The sequence below is a fragment of the Lissotriton helveticus genome, chromosome 8 (assembly GCF_964261635.1).
Source record: "Lissotriton helveticus chromosome 8, aLisHel1.1, whole genome shotgun sequence".
Classification (NCBI taxonomy): Eukaryota; Metazoa; Chordata; class Amphibia; order Caudata; family Salamandridae; genus Lissotriton; species Lissotriton helveticus.
This window is the reverse complement of record NC_136069.1, coordinates 1455021514-1455047474: the sequence shown is the minus strand read 5'-3', so window position 1 is coordinate 1455047474 and position 25961 is coordinate 1455021514. Positions and strand designations below refer to the sequence as shown.

At 40.2% G+C, this 25961-nt stretch overlaps 1 protein-coding gene across 4 annotated transcripts in view; it reads left to right on the top strand.

The window, feature by feature from the left end:
- The window catches only part of GRIK1 (glutamate ionotropic receptor kainate type subunit 1), a 970975-nt gene that overhangs the window by 792321 nt on the left and 152693 nt on the right, over nucleotides 1-25961 (top strand). For all 4 annotated transcript variants that reach the window (XM_078658394.1, XM_078658392.1, XM_078658395.1 and 1 more), the window contains 2 exons: nucleotides 3351-3469; nucleotides 20767-20984. In XM_078658394.1, coding sequence (XP_078514520.1) covers nucleotides 3351-3469; nucleotides 20767-20984 — 337 coding nt within the window. The remainder of the gene's footprint in view (nucleotides 1-3350; nucleotides 3470-20766; nucleotides 20985-25961) is intronic.

Here is a 25961-nt window from a genome sequence, read left to right as displayed (position 1 = left end):
ACCTCAATAACTCCCTTATGTTTCTGTCTTAATTTTAAATATAATGGAGCTACTGAACAAACCAATTCTATCATTGTCTTCGTGTAGAAAGCTAGTCACAAAGCCTGTTCAATTGGCACTAAAGCCCAGCTAGTGACAAGCGACCAAAAATATTAGACACAGACCTGCTATGTTACTCATATAATGTAACAAAATAAAACACAGTGGGGGAATTCACAAATGCATTTGTATGGCCAACACCTGCATTAATGCATGCGAGAAATTCACAACAGGAATACTGGCAAGATGGAGTGGGTTTACTACTGTGTATTTCCCTGATACTTTTGTGGAGAAATATACAGTAGTAACTTCCATGCACTGAGTAGGAAATGGGTGAAACAGGGTGGGGTTAGCAATGGAGTTCTCCAGGGGGAAAATTTCGATGTAGATGTTCTGGGAGAAATGAGAACACTTTTGTATGTCACATGTCTCACCCAGTAGTACACCTGCAAACCTGTGCTTAGCACAGAATTCTAAGCAAACTTCTGGGACAGTTAGTAAATTCCAAAAAGTAGGAAATCTTCCCCATTCGTAGGAGTACTTTTGTAGGTGCAGTTTCTATCCTTTCTTTCTGAATTGCCCTTAATTTGTTTGGATCAACAGTGCAAATCTGGGTCATAAAAAAATGGCAATTTTCTTTAACATAATTTTTAAAAGTAGTCCAATCTCACTTGTTCTCGTCCTCTTTTCTAAGATGCCAAGTGGGGCACATAGAGTTTGGTGGAGCGGGAGCACTGCAACAAATCTGCAGTGCCACAAAACCACAAACTCATGACCCCTTCCATTTAGAGGTGAGGGATCTGCAGTCTTTCCAGTGGTAGAGATTCTGCTTGCTCTGAAATCGGAAATCTTTGACGGCCCATCTGCCCTAGGGCTGTCTGATCATGGTGATGGTTGCCTCACCCTAAAAAAGGTGGGACACCTCTAGATTTCTCTGGCCATTCATGGCAACCATTCAATTGATCCCACCCAGAGAGAGAGCGCTCCCAGCGCCTAATGGCCATTTTTTATTTTTCAAGAACAGACTCCCGCTTTGTGAGTTTATTGTTGAAAACCAAAAGAGTTAGTAGTACAGGGACAACAATCATAGCTCCCAATGGGAAAGCTTTTCCGCTATCCGAACAATCACCACAACAAGATTTGACAGGTGGTACTCCACCAGGGGAGCAGTAGCCATTGCCTCCACTGACCTGGTAGGCTGGCAAGCCGGCCATCAGGGTCTAATGATACGTTACGATTAGTTATCAATGCACACGTGGAATAGCTTGATGACCCATCCATTTAAAAAGATCAGGGATGTGGTGTGAATTAGGTTGGTTAGGAGTAGATTGCACAAAATGAATGCAAATGAGGAGTCATTGATACCACAACCCAGGACAAAACGTTTAAAACAGTGAAGGAGGACAGTGTCATAATAAAACAGACTGTGTATTCCAGAACTGAAGAGGTGGCCAGTCCGCTACTCTCCCACCGAAAAGTATGAAGTGGAGTTGTTTCCTTTCACTCAAATATGCAAACATAACAAAAAAGTGCACCACACAAAATCTGGCTACACAGAGATCCGTGAGGATTCTGTCACACCCCGTTAGAACACTCCCCACTTTGACAAGCTTCAACTGTTGATCTGAGTAATTAGGAAGGGCCGGGAGATGAACTACACGTTGTGTATCAAAAGTACAATTATTAGAAGAGTACAAGATGACATCACACAGTTAATATCTGCAGAGGTACATGGCTGCTTACTTGATTTTGATTTTTTATGTGAATTAAAACAAATGACCAGTCAGGTCAACCATATTGCATATTTTATCAGAAAAGAATTGGGCTTCCTCATGAATGTCAATTCACAAAAATGCCTGGGGTAGTGGAAGTGACTTTACATGCCCCTTGACATTCACTTTCACTTACAAATACATAATAGGCTTGTACATACACCCGCATTCATACATGCACACACTCAAACATACATACACTCTCGCTTACACAAATACACTCAAAACTGCAAGGACACACACAAGATATATACATTTAACAACATTTTTTTTGCTTACCTCTAATGCCAAAGAAAGTCACATTCCAGCTATTTGCACTCCATTTTTTTAAAACTTATAGTGAATAATGTACCATTATTCACAATTAGTATATTAAAAAAATTGACGAAAAAAGAGGTGAGTGAAGCCCCCACGGGTCTATAAGGACGACCTACTTCTGTTCCTGCCACTACTGACCCCAGGGGTCATAAAGGCAGTGCCAGAGGTCACAAGGGGCATGCCAGGGATCGCAGCAGTGACCTCTGGTGACCCCTAAATAACGTCCATGTGCTTCCCCTTAACCCCTTCCAAGCCTAAGACGAGCTCAGCTGATCATGAGGCACAGTGGAGCTGTGCTCATGACGAGCTCAGCTCGTCATAACTGCCGAGGCCCGCCCGCGCGCGGCAAATTCCCCGCCTGTGCATTCTATTGGAGTGGGTGGAGTTGTGACGAGCCCAGCTCGTCATGAGCACAGCTCCACTGTGCAGCATGACGAGTTGGGCTCGTCACGAGCACCGCGGCGCCGCGCGCCCCCCCCCATACCGCGTGGGAATTAGCCCCGCGTGGAAGGGGTTAAAAGGGGCTTCTGGTGAATGACTTCACAATGCCTCTGAAAACCCAAGCTGACATCATCAAACAAAGGAACATTCTGGAATGCTTATTGTTGATGATTGTTGGAGAGGGAGAGCTTGGCAAAGAGAACTCTTTTGCTTCTCTGCACTGGGTTGCCCCTTTAAATATATAAAACCGTATAAATGTCACATTTGAAGCCCCACGTGCCCCAAGCATAGCAGTTCTCGAGCCACAACAAATGAGCATTTTCAACACAGTTTAGGCATGCCTAATGAAACGCCAACCCGAGCGCACATCTCAGTATATTGGAACTTTGGGAGCCATATATGTCAAATCCTCCCTACTTCTTTATCTGCCCCAAGTGAGATTAACCAGAGGAGCTGTGACTTTCTCTCCGGCTTGCTGCCGATTAGTTTATCTGCCTCGCAGAGTGGTTGGAAATGCTGAGACAGAGCAATCTTGCATGTGAGGATTACTGTCCAAATTGCAATAGGATTAAAGAAATATGTTCTGCACCAAATGTGTCATGTTTCTGCATTGCAGTGCTGCTTGCTCTCTGCTGCTGCTGTGTGTGTTTACAAACCTAGCATTTAACACTGCCTTTTTTTCCTTCATTAACCTCTTTGTTTTCTGCATTGTTCAGCAGGTTTGCTGGTGTTGTGTGCATTTATCTGACGTTTACAAACTGTTTCTGTTAACTACCACAGGTTTACACCCTATGAGTGGTATAACCCCCATCCGTGCAACCCTGACTCAGATGTGGTGGAAAACAATTTTACTTTACTAAATAGTTTCTGGTTTGGCGTTGGAGCTCTCATGCAGCAAGGTACATCGGTTACACCTTATTATTGCACACATCCCACAGTCTGCTTAGGGCCTTCTGTGCTGGTAAACTCCACCATCTGTACCTCCATCAAATACTGTAAAACCTGACTGCAGCAAGGACTACATTTCATTATGTTATATGTTGCGCCAGTAAAAAAAAACATTAAGAAAAGTCAACTGGTTTCTTAATTGCTTTTTAATCAAGAAATCATATTACAGCACTTGTAGAAGAGAGAAGATTACAGTAAAATGTAAGTGTTTGTTCCCTTTCGAGGCTGTGCTATAAAGCTTTGATATTGTTTCCCCAAAAAAAACATTTATCCCAGTCAATTAAAAAAACTTTTTTCTCAGAACAGCTTGCCCTTCAAAGAGATAAATATGCTATCACCTTAGTCTTTAGTCAATGTAACTCATATTAAAATATTATATTATTATATCCATGCCCTTAGTGAGCGAGATATCACCGCTCTGTGTAAATTCAGGAAGACATTTGTGCTGTTATAACTTTTCAGTGAAACAAATAATTTTCCAATATGAGGTGCTCAGAATCATTGGCACTATGTTCTCACACATGTGAGATGCCAAGAGATTGGGTGCTAGACTTTTGTTTGTGGTACACAGGCCCGAGTTAACAGTAATGATCATTCAAATGCATTCTTGTGTGTATGTATCACAAACTACCCTTATTTAGAACTGAATCTTTTTTGCTGCTATCATACCTCATAATTCAATATGTTTAGACTGGCGGGTTTAGCACCGCTCTAAGTTGCATGTAGATATGTGAAAAAAAGTTTGGGCAACTTAAGAGATAATGCAAACCTGGAGTGCCAGAAATTTGCCAGCTTCACATTTGCTCTTAAAAAGGTGTATATGTCACATGGACCCAGGTCATGTGTGAAAAGTGTGCAGATAAAATTCCAGGGTGTCATTTGGAAAGGTTCAGTTTCAATGCCTGAGTCATATGCTGCACATTTATCGGAAAAAGGCATTCAACTGCGTGGACTGGATTACTGGTGCATTTTATTAAATAAAGTGAATTTAATAAATCACTGTGACAAGGCCCCAAAGAAGTCTGTGCAGGGAGAAGCTTTTAGAATTTCAACACAATGACACTTTGAAGCAGGATATAAGGTTTTACAGTACCAGGCAGGTTTGTGCATATAGTTGTGACTGGCTTTGTGTGTGAAACTGCTCCTTTCCCCGCCCCTACTCATGACCTTTGTGTTTATTGGCCTGCCTCTGGAGTTTACCATCATCCACAGCAAACTGTGGGATGCAGTGTCTGCTAGTCACCACTACCTTGGGTACATGACAGTCAGCCCCAACCAGACTCTGCTTGTCTTTCAAGAAGCTTAAAAAACATTTGCTATGTCGAAAGCAAATGTTTTCTGTACAAACTTGTGGTACGTGTGACTGTAAGTGCACCATCATTAACATGTAGAGTTTGAACAAGAGATGGCCAGTCGACCTCTGCATCTATTGTTACACTCTTTCTTGTCAGCAGAAGCTTGTTGTTGTGCTTGATTGGAAGACATTTGTTTAAATTTTAAATGTGATGATCAGACTTTCTCTTTTCTACAGAGCGTGAGCAAAGTCTGGATCAGGATTGGCTGTCATGTCTGCCATAAAAGGCACTAGAGAGACTTCAGCAAGTATTGTCTCTGACCCAGATTCTTGCTAGTAACATTTTCATTTTAATGTGATTGTGTTCCCTAAAGTGTAGAGTCCATTATGTTACCCGTGCTTTGAAGGTATCAATCTTTGGTATTCTTCTATGTTTGCATGCCATTTGAAGTAGTATAATAATTTTATTAAGAAATACTGAATATCTGTTTGTTTTAAAAATTAGTAACATTATGCCACACATTCTTAGGAAAATATTTGGGAAGATTAATTCATGCAGCAAATTTCTTTATTAGACAATGTCTAAATAGCATTGATATGCAAATCCAAACACCCAGAGTAACTGATAATATACAGTACAGCCCTCAGTACTGAAATAAAATATTTCCAGAAGATTTATACATTTTCAGAAGAAATGACTAATGTTGTTGTTAATCTGGCAAGGCTCCTCTGTGTAGCAGTTTCTACAGACACTGAATCCTAAGTCCATGTCTTTTGAAATACTTTTGAAATACTTGTGGTTTAAAACTTGTGAGAGAAAAATCATGTGGAATTCATGCACAAATACTTGGGAAAGACAAACGGCGGCTCACTGTTCTCCCTTCAAATGAAGTATTCACAAGTAGAATTACTATAACTTTTCTGATTTCCACCTTGATTCATTGGTGTTCTACAATTGTGGGTCATGGTGAACTTCTGCCAGTGTTATTCCATGGTGGGTAATTGGTGGGGTTGTGCTCTGTGTAGAACATTCTTGAAAATTCCTCTTTACTGTGAGCACCATTGTAATTGATTTGTTGCTTTTGGTCAGTTCTTGAAACCTAATGATTGATTTAATCTTACCGTGGCGATTCAGAGTTATACGTGTAATTATTTATGGCCATATGTAAACATAGAGAAGGAACAATATGTTTCATCTTTTGAAGCCTGATTATTAGGTACTTGTATTGACTTTCAGCATGTTGTCTAGCTGTTTTTTCCTGTTAAACTGTATTGCACTAGAGTCATCTCAACATACTACGGGCATGGTGGTAAAGGTGCTGGTTAGCCAGTTCTAAAAGACAGCATGCAATTATTCTGACACTTAAAAAGCTCATGTGAAATCCACTAAAAACACCAATGAGTATGAAACTCATGTCACAGCTTGTGTTAGTTAGTCCAATATGTAAGTAGACATAGGCTAGGAGCATTAAAAATGAAAAAGGGCATAGATCTTCTTTTGTGCCCCAAATGAAAACCAATAATTTTATTTTCACTTTGCCTTCCCACAGATTCATGAAAAGTTAATTCACTCACATCTCAATAAAAAACATTTCCATCAGAAGGTTTACCTGCATAAAATGTGTCCGGCCTGCAAATCACCTTATTGATCAAGGCTTCACAAATGAGATATCCATAACTGTTAAATATATACTTAAGGATTCTGACAAAAACATTCATATATGCTATTAGGAAAAGCAATTACTTTCAAAGAAATATATCAATTCACAAAAATATAGAGAAACTGCAGGCACTCGTGAATAAACAAAGACAAACAAACCTAAGTCAAGCAGGTATGGAAAAACTACTTATTCTTCTAGATAAACAGTTTGTCATAAGGATGGCACACATTGATGCTCATCAAAACCATTTAAAATAACGTAAAGTACAGAAAAACTTTGATTATGTAAAATCTGTTTATAGCACCTTTGTGCAGTTGCAATATTCCAGAATATCGAGAAACTTCTGTTATTAATTTAGGAGGTGGTACTTCTATCAAATGGATGCAAGCAATCTGGTTAGCTAAAGAAATAATTTTGAGAAACTCTCTGCATAAACCATGGTTTCTATGACACAAGGAGCAGGCAATCAGCAGAGAAATGTGTTCTGAATTTGAAAGAATAGATCAAAACACAATAAAATTCCCTACCAGTAATTAAAAATCGACAAAATAATGAATGAGCAAAAAGACGCCAAGATCATAAAAATTGGATAAGGGGAACTATAAGTATAATTTGCTTTAAGGTTTTAAGGCAAAAAGTGCCTAGAGAAAGTAAATCACCATTTAGTGGTGACTGGAACCTAGGTGCAGTTTCAGGCCACGCACAATAGAGTGGAGGTCAGGTACATCAAGTGGGTCCTCCCTGACAAGGATTTTTCTATCAAACTTTATCTCTGAAATTGAAGTGAAAATCTTCCAGTGTCAAAGTCTGTGGCGAATACATCATTAGTTTTCCACTGAATCCTTTGGTTTTGGTGGCAAAAGCTCTAAGCGAGGTGAAGTCAGATTTCGCTTCTGTCAAGAGTTGGTTGGATAGATTTGCAGGCTTCAGACTAAGTGACTTCCATTAGGACAAGGCCAGCGGCTGTAGCTAGGCAGGTTCAACAAGAATAGATACCTTAACCACTGAACCAATTTTCAGCATGGTAATAAGTAGGCCTAGGAAAAATGATAGTTATGCCAGTGTAATTGGTATCATTTGGTAATTTTGCATAGTGAAATTTATGCAAATTTACAGAGATTATGCCACTACAGCACGTTCCAAAATGAGAAGTATGTTTGGGGAGAAATTGTAACACAAAATGTAACATTCGGGTAAATTTTTAGCACAAGCTGCAGTTCCTTTTTAACACTGTCAGTAAACAAACATTTCAGGTAGCTGTTTTACCTGGGTGGGCCGTTCGGGTAATTTTGAGCATGAAATGGCAAATCCAAACATGAGCCGCAGTATTTGGAACACGAGCAGCAGCTCTTTTACCATGGGAAGTCAACAAACATTTTGGGTAGATTTTTTACCCAAGTGGACTGTTAAGGTCATTTTGAGCAGGAAACTACAACTCCAAATGCAGGCAGCAGTGTTTCGAACGTGAGAGACCAGAAATCAACTTGAAGTTACATTTTCAAGGTGAATTTTGCGGTGTGAGATTTATTTCGTATAAATTTGCATAATTGTAATCAATTTTGCAGTAATTTCACATAATTATGGTACAGCAAACTACACGAGTTTCACACATCAGTAGGAATATGCTGAGTGTGTGACAAACCAGTTTTTCTTGCCCTCTTTGGGTGAGACCTCCGTTGTTACACTTCAACTCATTGTTCTGGTCCTTCAGAGGTCTAAAAAATTACTGAGGGCTTAGTTAAGAGTTTAGAAGATGTATTAATCCGTCACATATGTGACGCATATCCCATCCACCTTTAGTACAAGTGCCTTATATCCTATTGTATTGCAATAAGGCAGACAGGTTATCCATTACTTTTGTGCTGGGGTAACCCATCTGTCAAACTCTAAATCAGGCCTTTATTTGCAGGGGTCTGGAAAAGTTCCTTCTGGTCAGCATGTGTGTCTCTAATTCATTAAGGCAGTCTTCTAGGCATCTCTTTTCAGTCAGGTCTCAAGCAGGGTCCAGTCCTCTGTGGGAAGCAGGTCCTTTATTAGAGTTAGGAGTCCTTCTGTTTTTTTGTGTCCCTGAAGTAGGCAAACAGGAGGCCACCAATTTTACCCTTTGACAGCAGTAGGATTCAGAGGTTCTTGGGCCCTCAAGTGATTTTTCCTATTCCTATTATTTCAGCAGTAGCCACGAGTAAAGAATTTACTACTAGAAGGGACTTCTTGTACAGACAGAGTGGTGGTGATGGTTGAGGTGCCAGATTTATACTGTACACTGGCCAGTGATTGGAGGAATTCTGCCACACAATCCTTACTATTTTTTTGCAGTCCTGCTATCTCCATTTGCAGCATATCCTCTGTGCCCTACTTTAAAACTACCCAGGAGTCCCTGTTTCAGTAAGTCCCAACCCTTCTGCCACCAGACAGGCCTATCTTCAGCTTCTTGGCAACTTTAGGATTTAGATAAGACCTCCTCCTACTTAAAAAGATTCAAACTGGTTCTCTCCCCCACTATTAATAAAGCCTGGCTGTCTATGAGGGTCCTGTGAATTATAGGAGTAGCCCTTCTTGGCATCTCAAAGTCTAAAAGGTAGTGCTAAGGCTGTCCCTTGCTCTGCCAGATGTTCATTTCCACTCCCACGTAGTCAATCCCTGCATTGGGATAATCAGTTAACACTACCCTGTCTCCTGTCTTCCTTGGACTCAGATGAAAGCCATTGTCTTGTAAGCCAGGGTCCTTAACTCTCCTACTCAAGGAATTGTATTCTGTTCTCAGTTCTGGAGGTATGGTGATCGGTAGAGCTGATTTCACACCAGTTCTGGCTCAGAAGCCTTAAGTACACTTTTATAAAGTTACTTTCCACATAGGTTAATACAAATCTGATTCCACTACTAAGTCAGATTTTGAAAATTAAGCAAGAAATAAATGAGAATTACTTTACGGGCATTTTCCTAAGCAGATATAGGAAGTTACATATTTTAATTATACCTAGGGCAGTCCTGTTTGAAATATAGCTGGACCTCTACAATGAAAGCTTTTAGGCATTTAGTCACTTTGAGGGCACACTTTTTAATTATATAGTATGCCACTCTTCTATATATTAAGCATTCTCCCTTTTGGGCTTACAGTATGTACTTTTGGGTGACTTATTGATATATAAAATAAGTTTTCCTACATGGCACGGGAATTTTGTTTTGCTACCTGTTACCACATTGCCTTTAAACAGCAGCATAGCTAGAGCACAGTGATTCTTAAGATAGTCATATTTTTTTGTAATATGTATGAATTATGTAAAAGCACACTGTAGACTATAGGTGACATCTATCTCCTATTCCATTGATACATGTTCTGCTCCATCTACTATGGCCTTACAGGACTAATTGGGTGACACCAATTTTATCAATGACATTTTAGGATCAGAACACATGGATGTATGACATTACAACGCATGCATTTACATCGCATGCCTTTACAACGTAAGTATTACAACGCAGTCCATTACAACGCATAGTGCTTTGGGGTGCTGGATAGTGAATAGTTTAATTTACTATTCCAACTCCAGTCCCCGTGGACACTAGGGAAGGTTATTGGATAGTAAATTAACCTACTCCCTATCCTACAACGCCCCCCAGAGCAATGCGCTGTAATAGTTTGCGTTGTAATGGTTGCGTTGTAAAGGCTCTGCGATGTAAAAGTTGCGTTGTACAGTTGTTCACCAGAACACATGTACTGTGGTACTGAATTGCTGTGTCATCATGCAGAATGTCCCAATACAAAAACAGGGTCCAGAAAACTTCAAAGTATTTAAGGCATTCATTAGGCCTGTTGGAAATTTTAATTACACTGGCAAAATTTGAATAATTTCTGGTTTTCACAGGTTTCCCAAACTTACTTTAAAATTACAATTTACACAATTTTGCTTATGTTTGTGCACGAAAGATGTGTAGAAGGCAGAGGCTTTAGTTGGATTGATACACGCGTCGGAAACTCGAGACGCCACCGAGGAGGATGATGTACTGACCCTACGGGCAACTGCCATAAGGTGATACTATTTTTGGGATTCGGAACACGAATAGAGGAGGGACTATCTTCAAGCAGTGAAGGAGATTTTTCTCATACTGAAAAGGTTAATACCTTGTTCCATATCGAACAAACAAGTTCTCTCCAATTTCGAAAACCACTTGATAAAACTCAACGGTATGGGTCAATCGTAGTGAGGTAAACCCAACATAAAAAGTATACATTTTGGATGAGGATTTCGGATTGGAAATACTCTACGTCTTGAAATTAATTGCGCCCTGAAGAAGTTCTGGTAACAGAACGAAATGCGTTGGCTGGTGTTTATATGGACTATTAAAAGAACATTGAATTTCATCATTTTTTCATCATTTTTCATGATTCAGCGTCTGTATTTATGAGAACTGTTCAACAAATTATTACTTTCCAACGAGTTGTGGATACTTACTTTCGCAGCGGTGCTTTTTCATCTATAACAAAAATAGAGGCTTTATGTGTGTTGTGGCATTTTCCAGCCAGTATCTTGCAATACTTTTTTACCCAAAGTGCATGCTCTTATGAAAAGTGTCATATAATATACCAGCAAATCACAATTCAGATTAATACTGTAATTTTGCAACACCTTTTTAGGCAGAATTTTTTACAGGAAACAAGTTATGCAGTTTCAGCCACCCTTAATGGTCATGCAAATTGATGAGTTTATTGCAGTCATGTTATCATTTCACCATAAAAACATTCCTGTATTAAAATGGAATAATTATTCTAAACCTTCCATCCATTGGTGCTCCATCCTCCTCCCTATCCCCGCCACACCTTTTAATCAGTGGCTATTTTGAACCCCCAAGATGCCCTTCTTTTCACAGATAAGACATCATGCTGCTAAAAAGCAGCCCATTAGTATAGACCATGACCTGTAAATCTTCACATTAGAAGAAACTGGCAACTTCACTTAGCTGAGCCAAAGCATTGTTTCTTTGAATTATGCTGACTTTGTGGGCAGAGTTAAAACCTTTGCAAGCATTTAGTTTAAACAATTATAGCATTGCCAAGCCCATTATAGGAACATACCATAGACTTCCTCTTTATCTCTGAGAAGGCCACCATCTATAGCAGTACATATATCCCATTGGACGGGTGGATGATCAAGTCATTCTCTATGGCCAAGGTGTATAATATCAACAAGAAGACAACTGGAAAGTTGAACCTATTGAGTCTAGTTAAAATGATATTGATGAAGTAACAGACAATAGTTTAATCAGTCTCTGAAATTCAATTACGTAAACTCTTAACCACCATGAAATGTACACAGTTGGAAACTTGTCTACCAGTGATATTCAGGTATCACTGGATTTATAGGATCTGCTTATATTCGTATTGCCTCTCTGAAAGTAGCCTGAGCCACAGTTGGCACGAATCAAGCAATCATGCTACTGCTGCTAAAAAAGAAAAAAATGCTATTTAATTTGAGGTAAAAATATGTATTGGACTATCAGAATAGTCCTCACTCCCAAAACATTTGAAAGAATAATTGCAACTCAGTTAAATACCTTTGTGTAGTATAATAATCTATATGAAAATCATTGTAGAGATTTGCCACATGGCATTTGGATGATGACTGATGATCAGATACTTATACTTGTAAACATTTAAGCAGAATTAAACATTATTACCCATCCGGTCCTCTTTACCATGTTTCAGAAAGTATTGGGATTTAGGATGACTTTTTCATAATTGAAGTGTATCATTGATTACTTTTCAGTTACTGACACAACAAAACTCCAATGTGGTGACACAAGAAACGACCCTTTCATTATTGCTTTTTGACATTTTTTAATTATGACTAATGGCTATGCTCATTCATTCATTTGAGGTCATGCCATACTCAGGTGCATTGAATTCTCTTGCCAGATAACATGTATACAAGGGGAACACAAGAATGCAGGTTTAACAATTTATGCAAACTTTGCAAGAATAGATGCATCTAAACAGGCAGAACTTAAGTGGAAATAAAACTGAAGTGGTGATCTTAAATAACAAAATGATTTCCTGTATCCCAACATTGAGTTGCAATCACACACCAGCTACTGCAGTCAAAAGACTGGTGTGCCACTGAATGCCAGTCTTTAGCTTATACCCTATTCAATTCTGTTAAAGTACATATTACTACTTTACAAGCATTCTGATAAAAACATATTGCAATTCCTGCTCCATTCTGATTATATAAAATGGTGCTTAAAGTACTTATTTATCAAACTTTAACAACAGAAACATTACCATATACAGGGCCTAAATATAGGATTGCAGAAACCACACACATAATGTGGATCAGCTATTGTTACGGCTCTGAAAGAAAGAACATATTACTCCTAAACCTGTAGAATAAGTACCCATTTGAAAGCCACTTTGACATCCTGTACCTGCTTTAAGACATGTCAACCAGTAGATCCATTCTGTTCATCTACAGCCATGCTCATGAAAGTTCCATATGTTAACAAAGTATTCACTGATGCAAGATGTTTTGCAGTCAACACCTTTACATTGTAGATCAGAATTCAAATATTTCATCAAAGGGATCACAGAGGACCTCAATTTGAAGAAAGTCAAAAACATATTGTTCATCAAGAGTAAAGCAGCCTTAAAATATGTAACTGTCTGTTTTGTCTAGTTGTTATCATGTTGCCACCTCAGTGGTGAAAGTGACTTGTACAAAATAAAATAGTAAATTCAAAATCATCCCTTTGAAGTATCTTTAAATAGCATTCACATAGTTCATTGTAGACATACAGCACAAAGTATACTGCATCATTCAGTAAACAGTTCATAATATTCAGATTCCCTGCTATTTAAAGACAGAAGTTAAAAGAAAAACATATTGTGATTCACAAGACTTTCTGAAACATCCTCCGACAAGTCATCATGAGTGCAAATTATCTCTGTCCAATTAGAGGTGCTTAGAGACACGCCTCTTGAGACAACTTTGTTCTAAACTAATTTTTTCAGTCTCACAGTCTCACACGAGCTGCTTGAAGGTTGGAAGAATTGAGAACTGCATAATCCATCTTCATATAAAAGTCTATAAAAGTGATTTAGGCTTGGTTTCCTTTTACCTCCAACAACTTGAAAGCAAACAAATATTGGATAAAACACAGCTTATTAAATTCACACTTTGCAATTTATTGTGTATAATCCCAGAAAGCTGTTCTTCCACTGCATAATATTTTGAGGGAATTGGTAAGCATGAATATTTGCATTGGGCACATCACAGACAGAACCTTCTGTTGGCATTTGCCTGCCATGGTATTACATGTGCAGTTAATTATATTCTTCTGAGTCTCACTGCACAAAAACAGAGATAAACACTTTTGTTTGTTAACTGAAAAACTAAACTAGATGTGGGAAATCCGTCCACTTTCTTGAAGCAGGCTGCTATTGTCATCAGCCTGAGTGAGCGAGAGAGGAAGCAAGCATGCCTTTCTTAAAAGTTCTATCTGTGTTTGCCAATCTTCTTCAATAACACAGTGGTCCAGTTGATTAGGCACCTTTAACACGTGATCTAGTATCCTGAAGGTCATAGGTTGATTATAAACAAGTAAAATGAAGAGGCACTTGGTGGATGAATTTGGGAGGTGCAGTAACAATGAGACATCTAAATAAGGCCATTCATTTGTCTTGATGAATGTCTTGTTTCATTGTTTGTGCTAGGCATATGCATTTTATTTAAAACTATTCAGACTCATTGTTCCACACCCCAGGCCTTCTGGCCACCCTAGGGCCTAACTGTGCCAAGGAATAGTAGAACCGCATATCATTGAAATAAAAAGCATGTATTTTGATAGATCATATACTCTTAGTATTTTCTCTATATAAGGAAGTTAGTCATCAGCTACTATTGACTGTATGAACTCAGTCATCCAATACTTTGACTATTCATTAATTAACACAAGAATATATTGCCTATTTAAAAGCGAATGTAAGTCTCTTAACATCCTTTGCCAGGGGTTGGACTATTTGCTAGAAATATGTGGACTATATTGATCTTCTGGCCCAGCAACATGGCAGAGTACACATAATGTCACTACATTATCCACCATTTCCTCTATGACAGGGCACTATTTCATTTACTGATCATGCACTGGTCTTCATCATGCATGCTAGTTCTCTTAGCAGCAGGTCACCTTCTGACAGTGAAAGCTGTTGTGTGACATTGACAAATGCATTCAGTGGAAGCTCCATCCCAGGAATGTGATTCCTAAAGAGAATTGAAATTATTGGTCTTGAAAACTAGATTGAACCATTTATGCATGAACAAACTTTCAGAAGCATCTGGTCCACTGAAAAACAAATCTTAACCTCACTCTTTTCGCCCCCTTTATTTCAACCTAGATTGCTTCTTGAGGGTAACAGGACAAAAAAGCAACCAGATTTGTTGCTCTAGGGAATTAGGCTACTGTGGAACTTAGGCTCTGTAGATGAAGCACAATTTGTCTATTGGTAGAACCTGTGAAATTGGCTTGTGATCTAAGATCACTGTAAATTGAGGGCCATTGAGATACACTTGAAGGTGTTGCTACCCACACAATTTGGCAACTACTTCAAATTCAGCGTGTTAATACCTCCTCTGAGTGGACTTAAGTGCTCAACTAACAAATGGAATGTACTGGTCATTATTGTCCATGGACTGTTGCATTAGTACAGCTTCTAGACCACACTGTCTAGTGTCAAGGATCAGCTTTATTTCCTTGACAGGGTTAGAGCACACTATCCTGCTGTTCACTAGCAGAGCATTTTTCATGTATGGACATTCAAAACTGTTTGTGTACATCCCAGGTGCACTCAATAATTGACTTGAGCAGCTCCCTCAGTGCCTGGGTGACTGTGTTGAGATTTGGAATGAAGTAGCCACATTCAATTACCAGGCATTGCAAAATGCATACTACAGAGATGATGCTAGGAGCTGTTGCATTCTTGATGACATCAACATTGTGATAATCTGAACTCAGGTCTTCTGATCTTAAATGAACTGAAGAAGCCTCCAGTCCAAAGTACAACTCACAGCCCAGAACTGTTCAGGAGGGTTTGGCCTTCCCTTACTAGAATATCATCACTTGCAAAAAAGCATTACAGTTTTTAATGTAAAAATCTTCTCCTGATGGCTAATATTGCATCTGAGGAGTCCACATGAGTCGAAAATGTAATAGCAAAAATCTCGCAATAGTTTTTATCCAGCTTCTCAGTATTGAGACCACAGATTGGCAGGTAACATTTGTTAGGATACACTTGTCTAAAGTTGAGTTGGGGTGATGTTCCCTCTTAACCACTCTGTTTACACAAACATGATAGTGCATTGCTACATCTGATCAAGCTGCTTGGCGGATTTCAGGTTATTACCATTGCAACATCCTGGCAGTAAGGCCTTGGCCTCTTTCTTACTTCCTCTTCCAGTTCTGCCTATCCATTTTCAAATCTTTGACCTCAAATGAAAATGTATTCTGTTTTGGTACTAGAGTGTTGTTAGGGTTATAGAATCGCATAGTTGCATATTTGCTGCCAGTTCGTATACCCAATGGCATGACAGAGATGCAGCCATACTTACTTAGAATATCCCGCAGACCGTTCAAATTAGCTTATAGTGTACCATCACCATGACAAACAGGCATGGTGATAGTTTTAAGCAGGGAAAGTGCCATCACACAACCAAAAGAATAAATATGCATTTTCAATTTCTGCAGCGTTTTAGTCAGATTCAACTTAACTAACTGGGTTCTAGACATGATATTTACTAAGCACTCAGGTTTATAATCATCTGAACATCCATACCCATATCTATTAGTGGGCTTATTTTCCCTTTGACTGTTAGCAGCCCTACTGTGTTCTTGTTCTAATTGCAGAGAGGTCTCTTCCCAAGTTGTTCATGAGTTAGGTCCCAGACCTTTAACATTTGACACACAAACCACTGACCATTAGGTTTGGCAGTGATATGGGCTTTCCACCAAAACCTTAACACTCATTGGTGAAGTAACTTGGTATGTCCACACAACAAACATGAGAGATGTAGTGTGATGCTCTAAATGTCAGCACTGCATGGTCCGACCCTGAGCCAGAGTGTAAGTACGGTAAATCATAACTGGGAGAAGCGTTCTGCCTTGCATCCTTTAACTGACCATCAAGGCGAGCATTACTGTCATGGTCTCATGGTCACAAGTGCTTACCAGAGACACCAGTTCTATCGTTAAGGCACATTCTTTAGCATCCATCTCATTAGGGCTTGCTGTATCCAATAAAAGTGAACATGACATTCCTGCTCATTATAGATTCAGACTCCTTAGTTTGGTAGACAAGAAGCACTGAATGGTTAGGCCATGAATCTTCTATTTCATTTTAATGGCTTGGTGCATGTTCTGCAAATAATGTGTGTGGAATAAATCAATAGCCTCATCATCCTTCTACTGTGCTCATTTCATGTTTTAGCATCTATAGCTCAAGTTAAAACTTTGTTAAAAAATATTTGGTCATGGCTCCCATTGGTGTCGCACAGGTTTATATACCCTGTACTTTAGAAGGAAGACCTGAAAATCCTGAAGCTTGCTATAGGTGATCTGGGGACCGCAATCTTTACCTCATAGCAGTATTATGTGCTTATTAAGTCATAACAAACTCTTTATCCATATGTTCCTTCTAAAAACTCAACCATGGACCCACTGAAGATTCCGGCATTTCTGAAAGCGTCTGCATCTTCCACCATAATGGCAGCAAGAACAGATAAAAGCGAAAAAAAGCCTCCCTCATCAAGGAGGCTTAAGATATTGCCAATCCTGATTTTGGTCATGGTGAACCAAAGCAGGAAGCAAAGCATTTGCTGGCTGACTCTGGCTCTGATCTGAATGCAGGCAAACCATCTTCATTATTGAAAGCTGGCAAACACTGGCATAAGGCCTTGGATCGGAAAAAGAGGCAGAGATTTAGAAGGGGAAAGGCAGTGAGCAGTCACACCTTTCCCAAAAGTTGTGTTTCTGTATTGAACTGAACAGTGGTGCTTCAGCACACCATGTGTGGCACCCACCCATGGAGCTTATGAGAAGATGCTGCCTTTCTGTCCCTAGCTACTGAAATATTACCCATTGTCCTGATTCTACCACTCCTATACATTAGGCATTATAAGAATCATGTTATGTCTTTCCGGAATTGGCTAAGATGTTAATTTTGTTTGAAAAAATAGTATCTGTTTGATTTTCCTTTCACAATTTGGAGCAAGTGTTCATGATAGCTTAGCCAGAGACAATCCTGACATGTGTTTGATGTTGGCTTAGCTGTGGGTTGCCTAGAGCAGGTATTTGTGCATGAATTCCACATTTTGGTTTAGCATGATGACATCACTTTCAATCCCCAAAATCAGTTTTAGGGATATGCAACCTCTAAAGCAATTTCAATTCAAGACAGGCAACATGGATACAACTTTAATGCCACACACTATTTAACCCCTTGTGTGCTTCTGACAGCCACTAGCCTTCCGACGTCACGGTGGGCATGTGCTGAAGACAGCCAGGGGCTGTCCGAATCCCACCCACTCAATAAAACCCCCGCACAGCGCGAAAATTCGTGCAGCGCAGTAGGGGTTAAGAATATTTCAGCGGGGCAGGAAGCAAAACAAATACAGAGTGTATTCTGGCTTTATTTTGCAAACTGGCAACTTTATTCCATTTCCCTGAGTGAAGTGATATATATCACTTGTAGGAAGAGAGTTTGGTTTCTCATTACTATGTTGCTGTCCAGTTATAGAAGAGGGGCTCTTAAGAACCCTATTGTATCTGATCTGTTTGGCTTTGCTAGCAATAGACGAGGTACAAAGTAGAGATTTTGTGATTATACACCATTTGCTTCTAGAATAGGTACCTTTTTCATAAACCTACATATAAATACCACAAATAATGCACACATTCCCATTTCCAGATTTGCAGCTATACAAATCTTTCCCGTTTTTTGTTCTTTGTAATCTTATTCCACCTAGAATGTCCAAAATGGAAAACAAATAGAGGAACCAAATACACCAGCCTTTTAAAAACACAGTAAAGTGAAGCATAACATATCTGAAAGTTATAATGGTCCATGGTTAAAAAGCCTAAATATTTACCTCTGTCCCGAAATCATTAAGCGTAGCAAAAACCAACAAACTATTCTACATTTTTACCATTCATCAGTGCATGATCTTCTCAGAATTTATTTTATTAAGATGTTTACTTTTTTATAAAAGGGAATGTGGAAATCATTCAATTTCTTTTGCAAGTCCCCAAATGTCCTTGTCCATTGCGATGGAAACTGGCTAGCTTAATACTTAATTTATGAAATTCAAGGTTTCCACATCATTCTTTGAAGGCATCCATCAATTCGATACTTCTAGTATCATGTTCCCGTAAATGCAGAAGTGCTGAGGTTCGGAACTTGAAATGTTAGTTTTGGTTGGGTTTGCACTTCTTACACGGGATAGTTGTACAAAGTGGTCATCCTTCAAAAGATTTATCAGATTTTCAAGATACCTACTCCTTATGCAATTGACTGCCATTTTCGATGCATTGCTTTTAAATATATATTGTGTGGATATCCTTAAGATTTACCTTATTCAGTCCTTCACTGGACCATCGTTAGACCACTAGACAGACAGAAAGGAGATATCACTTTCCATTTTTATCAGGAAATGTCTCTTCATCCAATAAAATGTTCTATTCTCACTTGCTTGGTCATTTCAAATAATGGTGCAACTTGGAGTCGAAAGGATAGTTAGAGGGGGGTACAATTAGACATTATTCCCCAGATCCATGCCTTTTCATGGCCCAACACTTGTACTCCAAAATCTATTAATAGATTTTGAAAGAAAAGTGTCCTGTTAATTCATGACACCTAACATGGCTAAAACTAGTAGAGGGCACAGGTGTTTGTGATGTGTGCGCTATACAGGTGGTTTTTATCAAGGCGCCATAAACACTTCTAACATGGCTGAATGTCGATCATGGGTGCCACACTGTGCATAATTAGGAACAGTTTTTTAAATGCATTGTTGCTTCAATAGTCTTTACTTTCGACAATAAAGTTAACACATTTCAGAGCGATCTAAAATGAAGCTTTGGTGCTGTGAGCAGTAACTTCTGTCATGATCAAAATGGTCACTGGGGCACATGAACAACTCTATCACCTGGCTAGATTTGATCTTTGTGATTACATTTATCTCTATAAGTGAAGCACCCATGAATCTTTGTACTTTCTAGATAGACTATGCACGCTTATTCCAAATTACTTTAAACCATAACCTGGAATTATATCAAAGTGTGATTTTTCGCAAACGTTGCCTCATTACATTTAGCCCAAATAAGTGATAATTAAGAAAAGTTGCTTCATAATCACAAGCCTGATTTATGTAAGTGGTTAGGTTCCATTAATAGACAGCAAATTTAGATGGAGAACTGAATCTAATTAGAATGAATAAATATCAAACAGCAGTACAAGAAAAATACAGAAGGGACTTACATGTTGCTGCTTCAGATATGATTTTAAAATAAATATCTGGAAGGGGTTTCTTCATTCACCTTGACCCTGTCCTTATTCAATGGTTTCTTGGAAAAGGAAATGCCAGAGAAGAAGTAAGCCAGAGCTGAGCAATGTGGCTGTCCGATATCTTATTAGTCAGTCATTCGGATCGGGCATCTCAAAGTTTCTTTCAGAAATAAACCACCTTCATTTTCATTTTACAGAATGAAGTAAATTATTGTCCTTGTTTTTGGTGATGGATTGCTCTCTTATGACACTGACATTCTCAGAGTCAATCTATATATTTTGTTTATTCAAATCATTTAGAAAACCAAGAAAATTGGTTGAAGTCTGTAAAAGATTATCTAAGTTTTTAGGTATCTAGGTATAAAAATAAGGTACTAAGAAGGAGGGCACTGAAATCTCAAAGCTCACCAAACAGAACAAAACAGAATGACACCAGACACAAGAAGGCCACATAATTTGGGAATACAAATGGTGGGTAAAGAAGAGCATATAAAAAGATTGAATAAGTGTGAGACCAATCAAAATGGGACATTTGTCATAGAACCCTGAAGTGTTCATATAACGAATACCCTCCCAAGCAGTAAAAGCTGTGAGTAAATAGTTCTGCATCTCCTCTAGTAGCTCAGAAACACACCACATACGTACAATTATATGTGCAGCTTTACGCAAGGTGCAATGTTGAGAGCATGCTTTTCCGTATGTTGTGTTTTAATTCTCTTTCTTGCCTTGGTGATCTTGTAACAGGCTCAGAGCTGATGCCCAAAGCTCTCTCCACCAGGATAGTGGGAGGCATATGGTGGTTCTTTACCTTGATCATAATATCGTCATATACTGCCAACCTAGCGGCCTTCCTCACTGTGGAGCGCATGGAATCCCCTATAGACTCGGCGGATGATTTGGCGAAACAAACCAAGATAGAGTATGGCGCCGTCAGGGATGGATCGACCATGACATTCTTCAAGGTAAGAGGAAAACGTAAAAATAGCTGAATCACACATTGATTTGAAACATTTGCCAAAATGTATACATTTTGTATATTGAATTCATGTGTAAATTTACTCTAAGCTTTCCATGTTAATATCTTAGTAACTGAATAGACTCATGCACCTATGTCTCTATCAATTCATTGCGGCATGAAAGCATTTGTTTAGCTCATCCTTAGTGCACCAGACATTTGGACAGTCCCACTTCTTTTGCTGCACTCTTTACAATCCAACTGTAACTATTATTTTGTGTACTCTGAAGGTCCTGAGGTAAGGCAGAGGTTCATAACCTGATGACCTCTAATGAATTACTACTGAACCCTGGGAATCCCAGTCTCAGCAGTGTTTGGCTCGGCATCTTTGCCATGTATTTCCCGTCTTTTTGCTTCTTGCCTCCAGTTTTTGACTGTTTGCTGCATTTTGTTTTAGCTGGTTTTAGGACACTGGGCACGTTCTCACTGCTGACCAGTGCTAAAGTATAAGTGCTCCCTGTGTAAATTGAATCTGTGATTGGCTCTCCATGATTGGCATATTTGATTTACTAAAGAAGCAAAACCTGCTGCACACTTGTGAAAAAGTTCAAGCACAAAAGATGTCTCAATGGACATAAAGTTAAATTATTACAGACGGAGGATTGGAGCATCAGTGCTTCGGTTCTTCTTTTTTTAATAATTCCAGGTTATGGTTTACAGTCATTTGGAATAAGCGTGCATAGTGTATCTAGGAAGTACAAGAAGATTCTACAGCGAAACGTCCCCGTAGTGCGGGGAGTCAGTCAGCGACGGGATCGCTCTCGATCGCGTTGCGGTTCCGGGTGCGGCACACTTCTCGCGTTTGAAATACGCAAACTAGGACATTTTCCAAAACTTCAACACCTGAAGAACACAAAACTGAGATATATTACTTAATATAGGATCTTCCCCTCGCACCCGTTGGAGAAGAGCACTTTGAAACCACAAGGCATTTTAGAACCCGGTCTCGAGCGGAGCCGGGTCGGAATTATCACCGGCACCGCGACCTGTGGTTATATATCTATTTCCTACAGCCCTGAGGAGTCGCGGAAACTGTGTTTTCTGGCGACGAAACACGTGTCGGCTGGCTTTTCCATGAACAATAAAGTATTAAAAAAAGAAGAACCGAAGCACTGATGCTCCAATCCTCCGTCTGTGATAATTGAACTTTATGTCCAATGAGACATCTTTTGTGCTTGAACTTTTTCACAAGTGTGCAGCAGGTTTTGCTTCTTCTGTATACAGTGTGTTCACTAAGCACACTTTGAGGGGTTTCAGGGAATCACCCCTTACCTGCATGCACCTTCTGTTTCACTGCGTCCTCCTGCGCGTCAACCTGAGCAGTGCGCCCAGCATTTCCCTTACAACTAAAACCCTGTTTGTTGTTGTCGTATTTGATTTACTAGTAGGTCCCTAGTAAAGTGCACTATGTGTCACTACTTGTAATGTTCTTACTAGTTCTGGCATGTTGGAGAGGTTCTCGACTTCGTTTCTTGAGGGTCTGCCCGAGGTAAGAGCGACCCTTTCTGACAGCCACAGTGCTGCCAACAATGAAAAGTCAGAGCAGACTGTGCCTTCCAAAAAAAAGTCCCATGGGGGGAAAACCTCTGTGGAAGGCAGAGACTCCAGGAACAGAAAGGAAGGAAAGAACCCACAAATATGAGCAAACACCAGCTAGTAGTGGAAAATAGAAGGCAAGAATTCCAAATAGGAGCAGAAGGTTAAAAAGAATTCAATCTGGAACAGGAAGCGCCAACCGAAAACAAAAGTGCGCCAACTGAGCAGAAATACACCAAGCAGGAGCAAAGGTCATCAACATGAGTGAGGAAACACTAGCAGGAGCAAGGAGTGTTGTAACCCGATGCAATGAAGGATTCAGCACCTTAAGTACTCATAGGCACACATTGATGTTACAGGAAGTGATATAACAGGAAATAAGCACTTGCCATCTTGGATAGGGGAAAGGAAACATAAGTAATAGGAAGCGTTGCCATCTTGGAAAGGGTAAAGCAAAGAACCTTCCCAAGGCTCTCTGTGAAACAATTCTGAGTGTAGGAGAGTAGGATCTGCTTCTTATAGTTACCCCCATTTTTTGCTGATGTTTCACTGTTTTCAACTTAGTCTGGCTAAGATCCTGCTATCCAGGACCCCAGCCTAGCTGCTTTCTTTTCTAAATTGATTGCATGTACATTAGGTACACTCCAGATTGGATTTGGGGGTACCCTTGTAAGTCCCTAGCATATGGTATACTATGTACCCAGGGCATAGGTACCCCAGAGGCCTCCCAGGGGCAGCATGTATTATGCCATCCCTGAGATACCATTCAAACTGACATCATCGGTCTGCTACTGCAGCCTGTGTAAGGTGGTGCATGCACCCCTTACTTAGATATAGTACTTAGATATAGGTTCACTATATCTATCATGTATCACTGCAAATATAAACCTATCAGTCATCCCTATGGCAGGCCTTATCAATCCTGAAGGCAGGGTGCTGGGTTTTATGTGAGAGGGTGCACCTGCATGAGCAGAGCCTTCTGCAGCCTTCGGAACCTATTTTCCAGGGTTGTATGTGATGCAGCCAACCATATACTTTGAAGTGCATTATAACCTCGCGGTAAATGCTAACTTTAACACTGCTGCTTAGAAACATGTCAATATGGTGTCAAACATCTTGGTATCATACCTTCCTGCCAGTAACTGGTGGGGGAAGTAGGATTCCACCCTCCTAAAGGGACATATGCGACACACCGATACACCCAGTACCAGCTTTCTTGACCTGGGCATCACAAAATGGATGCTGCCAGCCACAGACACAAGTCTGCCCTCCTGCTGCAGAGCCAAGCTCGAGCGGGAAAAGGTTTGACAATAGCCTTCCTGTCACAGGCTTTAGTGTATTGGGGCTGGATGGGTGCACTCTCAGAGGGCTTTGATGTCTGCGCTGGGGGCACATTTGGTGTCCCTGTGCATAGTCCAGCTCAAAACGGTTGCAGGAGCCATTTGGCGTAAAACTGGACATAGGATATGGGTGTAGCCACCCCCGTGTACTGACCCTCCCATAGGTGGGTCCCCAGAGTTTGTCCCACCCCTTCCTTGGGTATAAAGTAGGAACCCCTGACTACAGAACTTTAGATTTTATCTGGACTAACCTGTGCTACAGAAACCAAGTACTTCGACTGAAGAATCTCCCTTGGAGTAAAGGAGTTACTCCCCTGCTAAGCAGGCACCTAAAGCATCGGACCAGTTTGTATTTCCCAAGCTCCTGAGGACTCCGAAGACTTCTACAATACAGGAGGTGGATTCCCAAGGTCTCTGAGGTTGATCTATGCTCTCAGCAATTCTGAGGCCCGTATCCCTTATGGGGACCATGCAATCTGAACCCCTGTGCACCATGTTTTTTTGCAGCAGCATATGCTTTTCGGCAACCCCTGAGGCTGTGTTTTGGGCTACTTGTAGTCCTGACCCTGAGCAGTGTTTCCAATGAAGATTTCCGGCCTACACTCCACGAGTGTTCCGTGGGCTGGTATTTTGTGATTCCTCTTGAGGTCCCTTTGCGATCCCTGGTCCATTGGTCTGTGGGTCCCTGTGAATGTAACTTTAACTTTCCGTGGGCTTTCCTGGTTTCTCCAGATGCACCCTGACTCTCCATAGCTTGGAGAGTCCCCAGGACCTTGCTGGCCCTCACCGAAGCTGATTACCTCTGACCACGTGAGTTGCAGTTGCCAAGGCTGTTGCTGTTCAATCTGGACACTGACCCCCCAGCACTCGACATCCTTCGTGGGACAGCTCACCTCCAGACTTTGGTCATCATCAACATCTCCTGGTCCCTGTGGCTGCAGAATCAAGCATCGCATCATCTCACCTGAAGCACCAGACATCGGTGGGTATTCGTCTACCGAGCCCCTGGTCACCCTGAAGTGACCCAGACTCTGGCCCCTCTGCTTTCAGGTTCTTCTTACCTCGAATCCAGGCTTTGATTCCACCGGACACTTTTCATCTTCCCGGCAGCAGCAATTTTCAGCATCAAGCCATTGAAAACGACGGAGATTCACGACATCAGTTGACACATATGCACCCGGCTTCCCTGGGTTAGGTAACACAAGTACTCCAGTGCTCCCAAGGGTGCTGGCCTTAGAACCTTCTATGTTTGAAAGGGTTTGCTCAAAGTCCTCTCCGAAGTGTCCTTAATCTTTAAAAATCCAACTGCGACTTTCCCATAGAGTTGTACGGAGCTCGCGCCTGTGTTCTCACACTGCACTCATCCTCCGTGGGTCCCCTGTGTCACTACCTTGGACGGTTCCTTGGGGTTCCAGTGATTCTACGTGCTCTAGGCACTGTTTCTAGTCAAGTCGTGGTTGTTATAACACTTTCTTAGTATATGGGTTGGTCTTCCCATGGAGCCCACTTTGTATTGTGCTATTTACTGTCGTACTAGTGATTTAATATTGTGTGCTTTGTTCTCTAATCTCAGAAAGAGGTTAGTAGAGAGTGTTTAGTAATAAATACATATACATATATATATATAAATAAATATATATATATATATATATATATATATATATATATATATATATATATATATATATATATATATATATATATATATATATATATATATATATATGTATATATTGTGTGGTTCTCCATTCATTTGGTCATTCAGGAGGTTCTGATCTGGTAAGACAAGCTGCTTTACATTCCTTCAAGACTTAGTCTGAAGGCTGCTCTCAATAGATATCACTAGGATAGCTTTCAATAAGGGTTGCTTGGACTAGTACAAGGTGCCCACTATAATTAGTGGTCAGCATATACCAGGCCAACTTCTCACACTGAGGACTCATGGGAAGAAGAAGTAACAAGATTTCACCAGCCGAATATACTGGAAGCTACAGTGAATGTGCCAAACAAAAGGTGAGTGAAAATATACCCCATAGAAGTACTGGAAG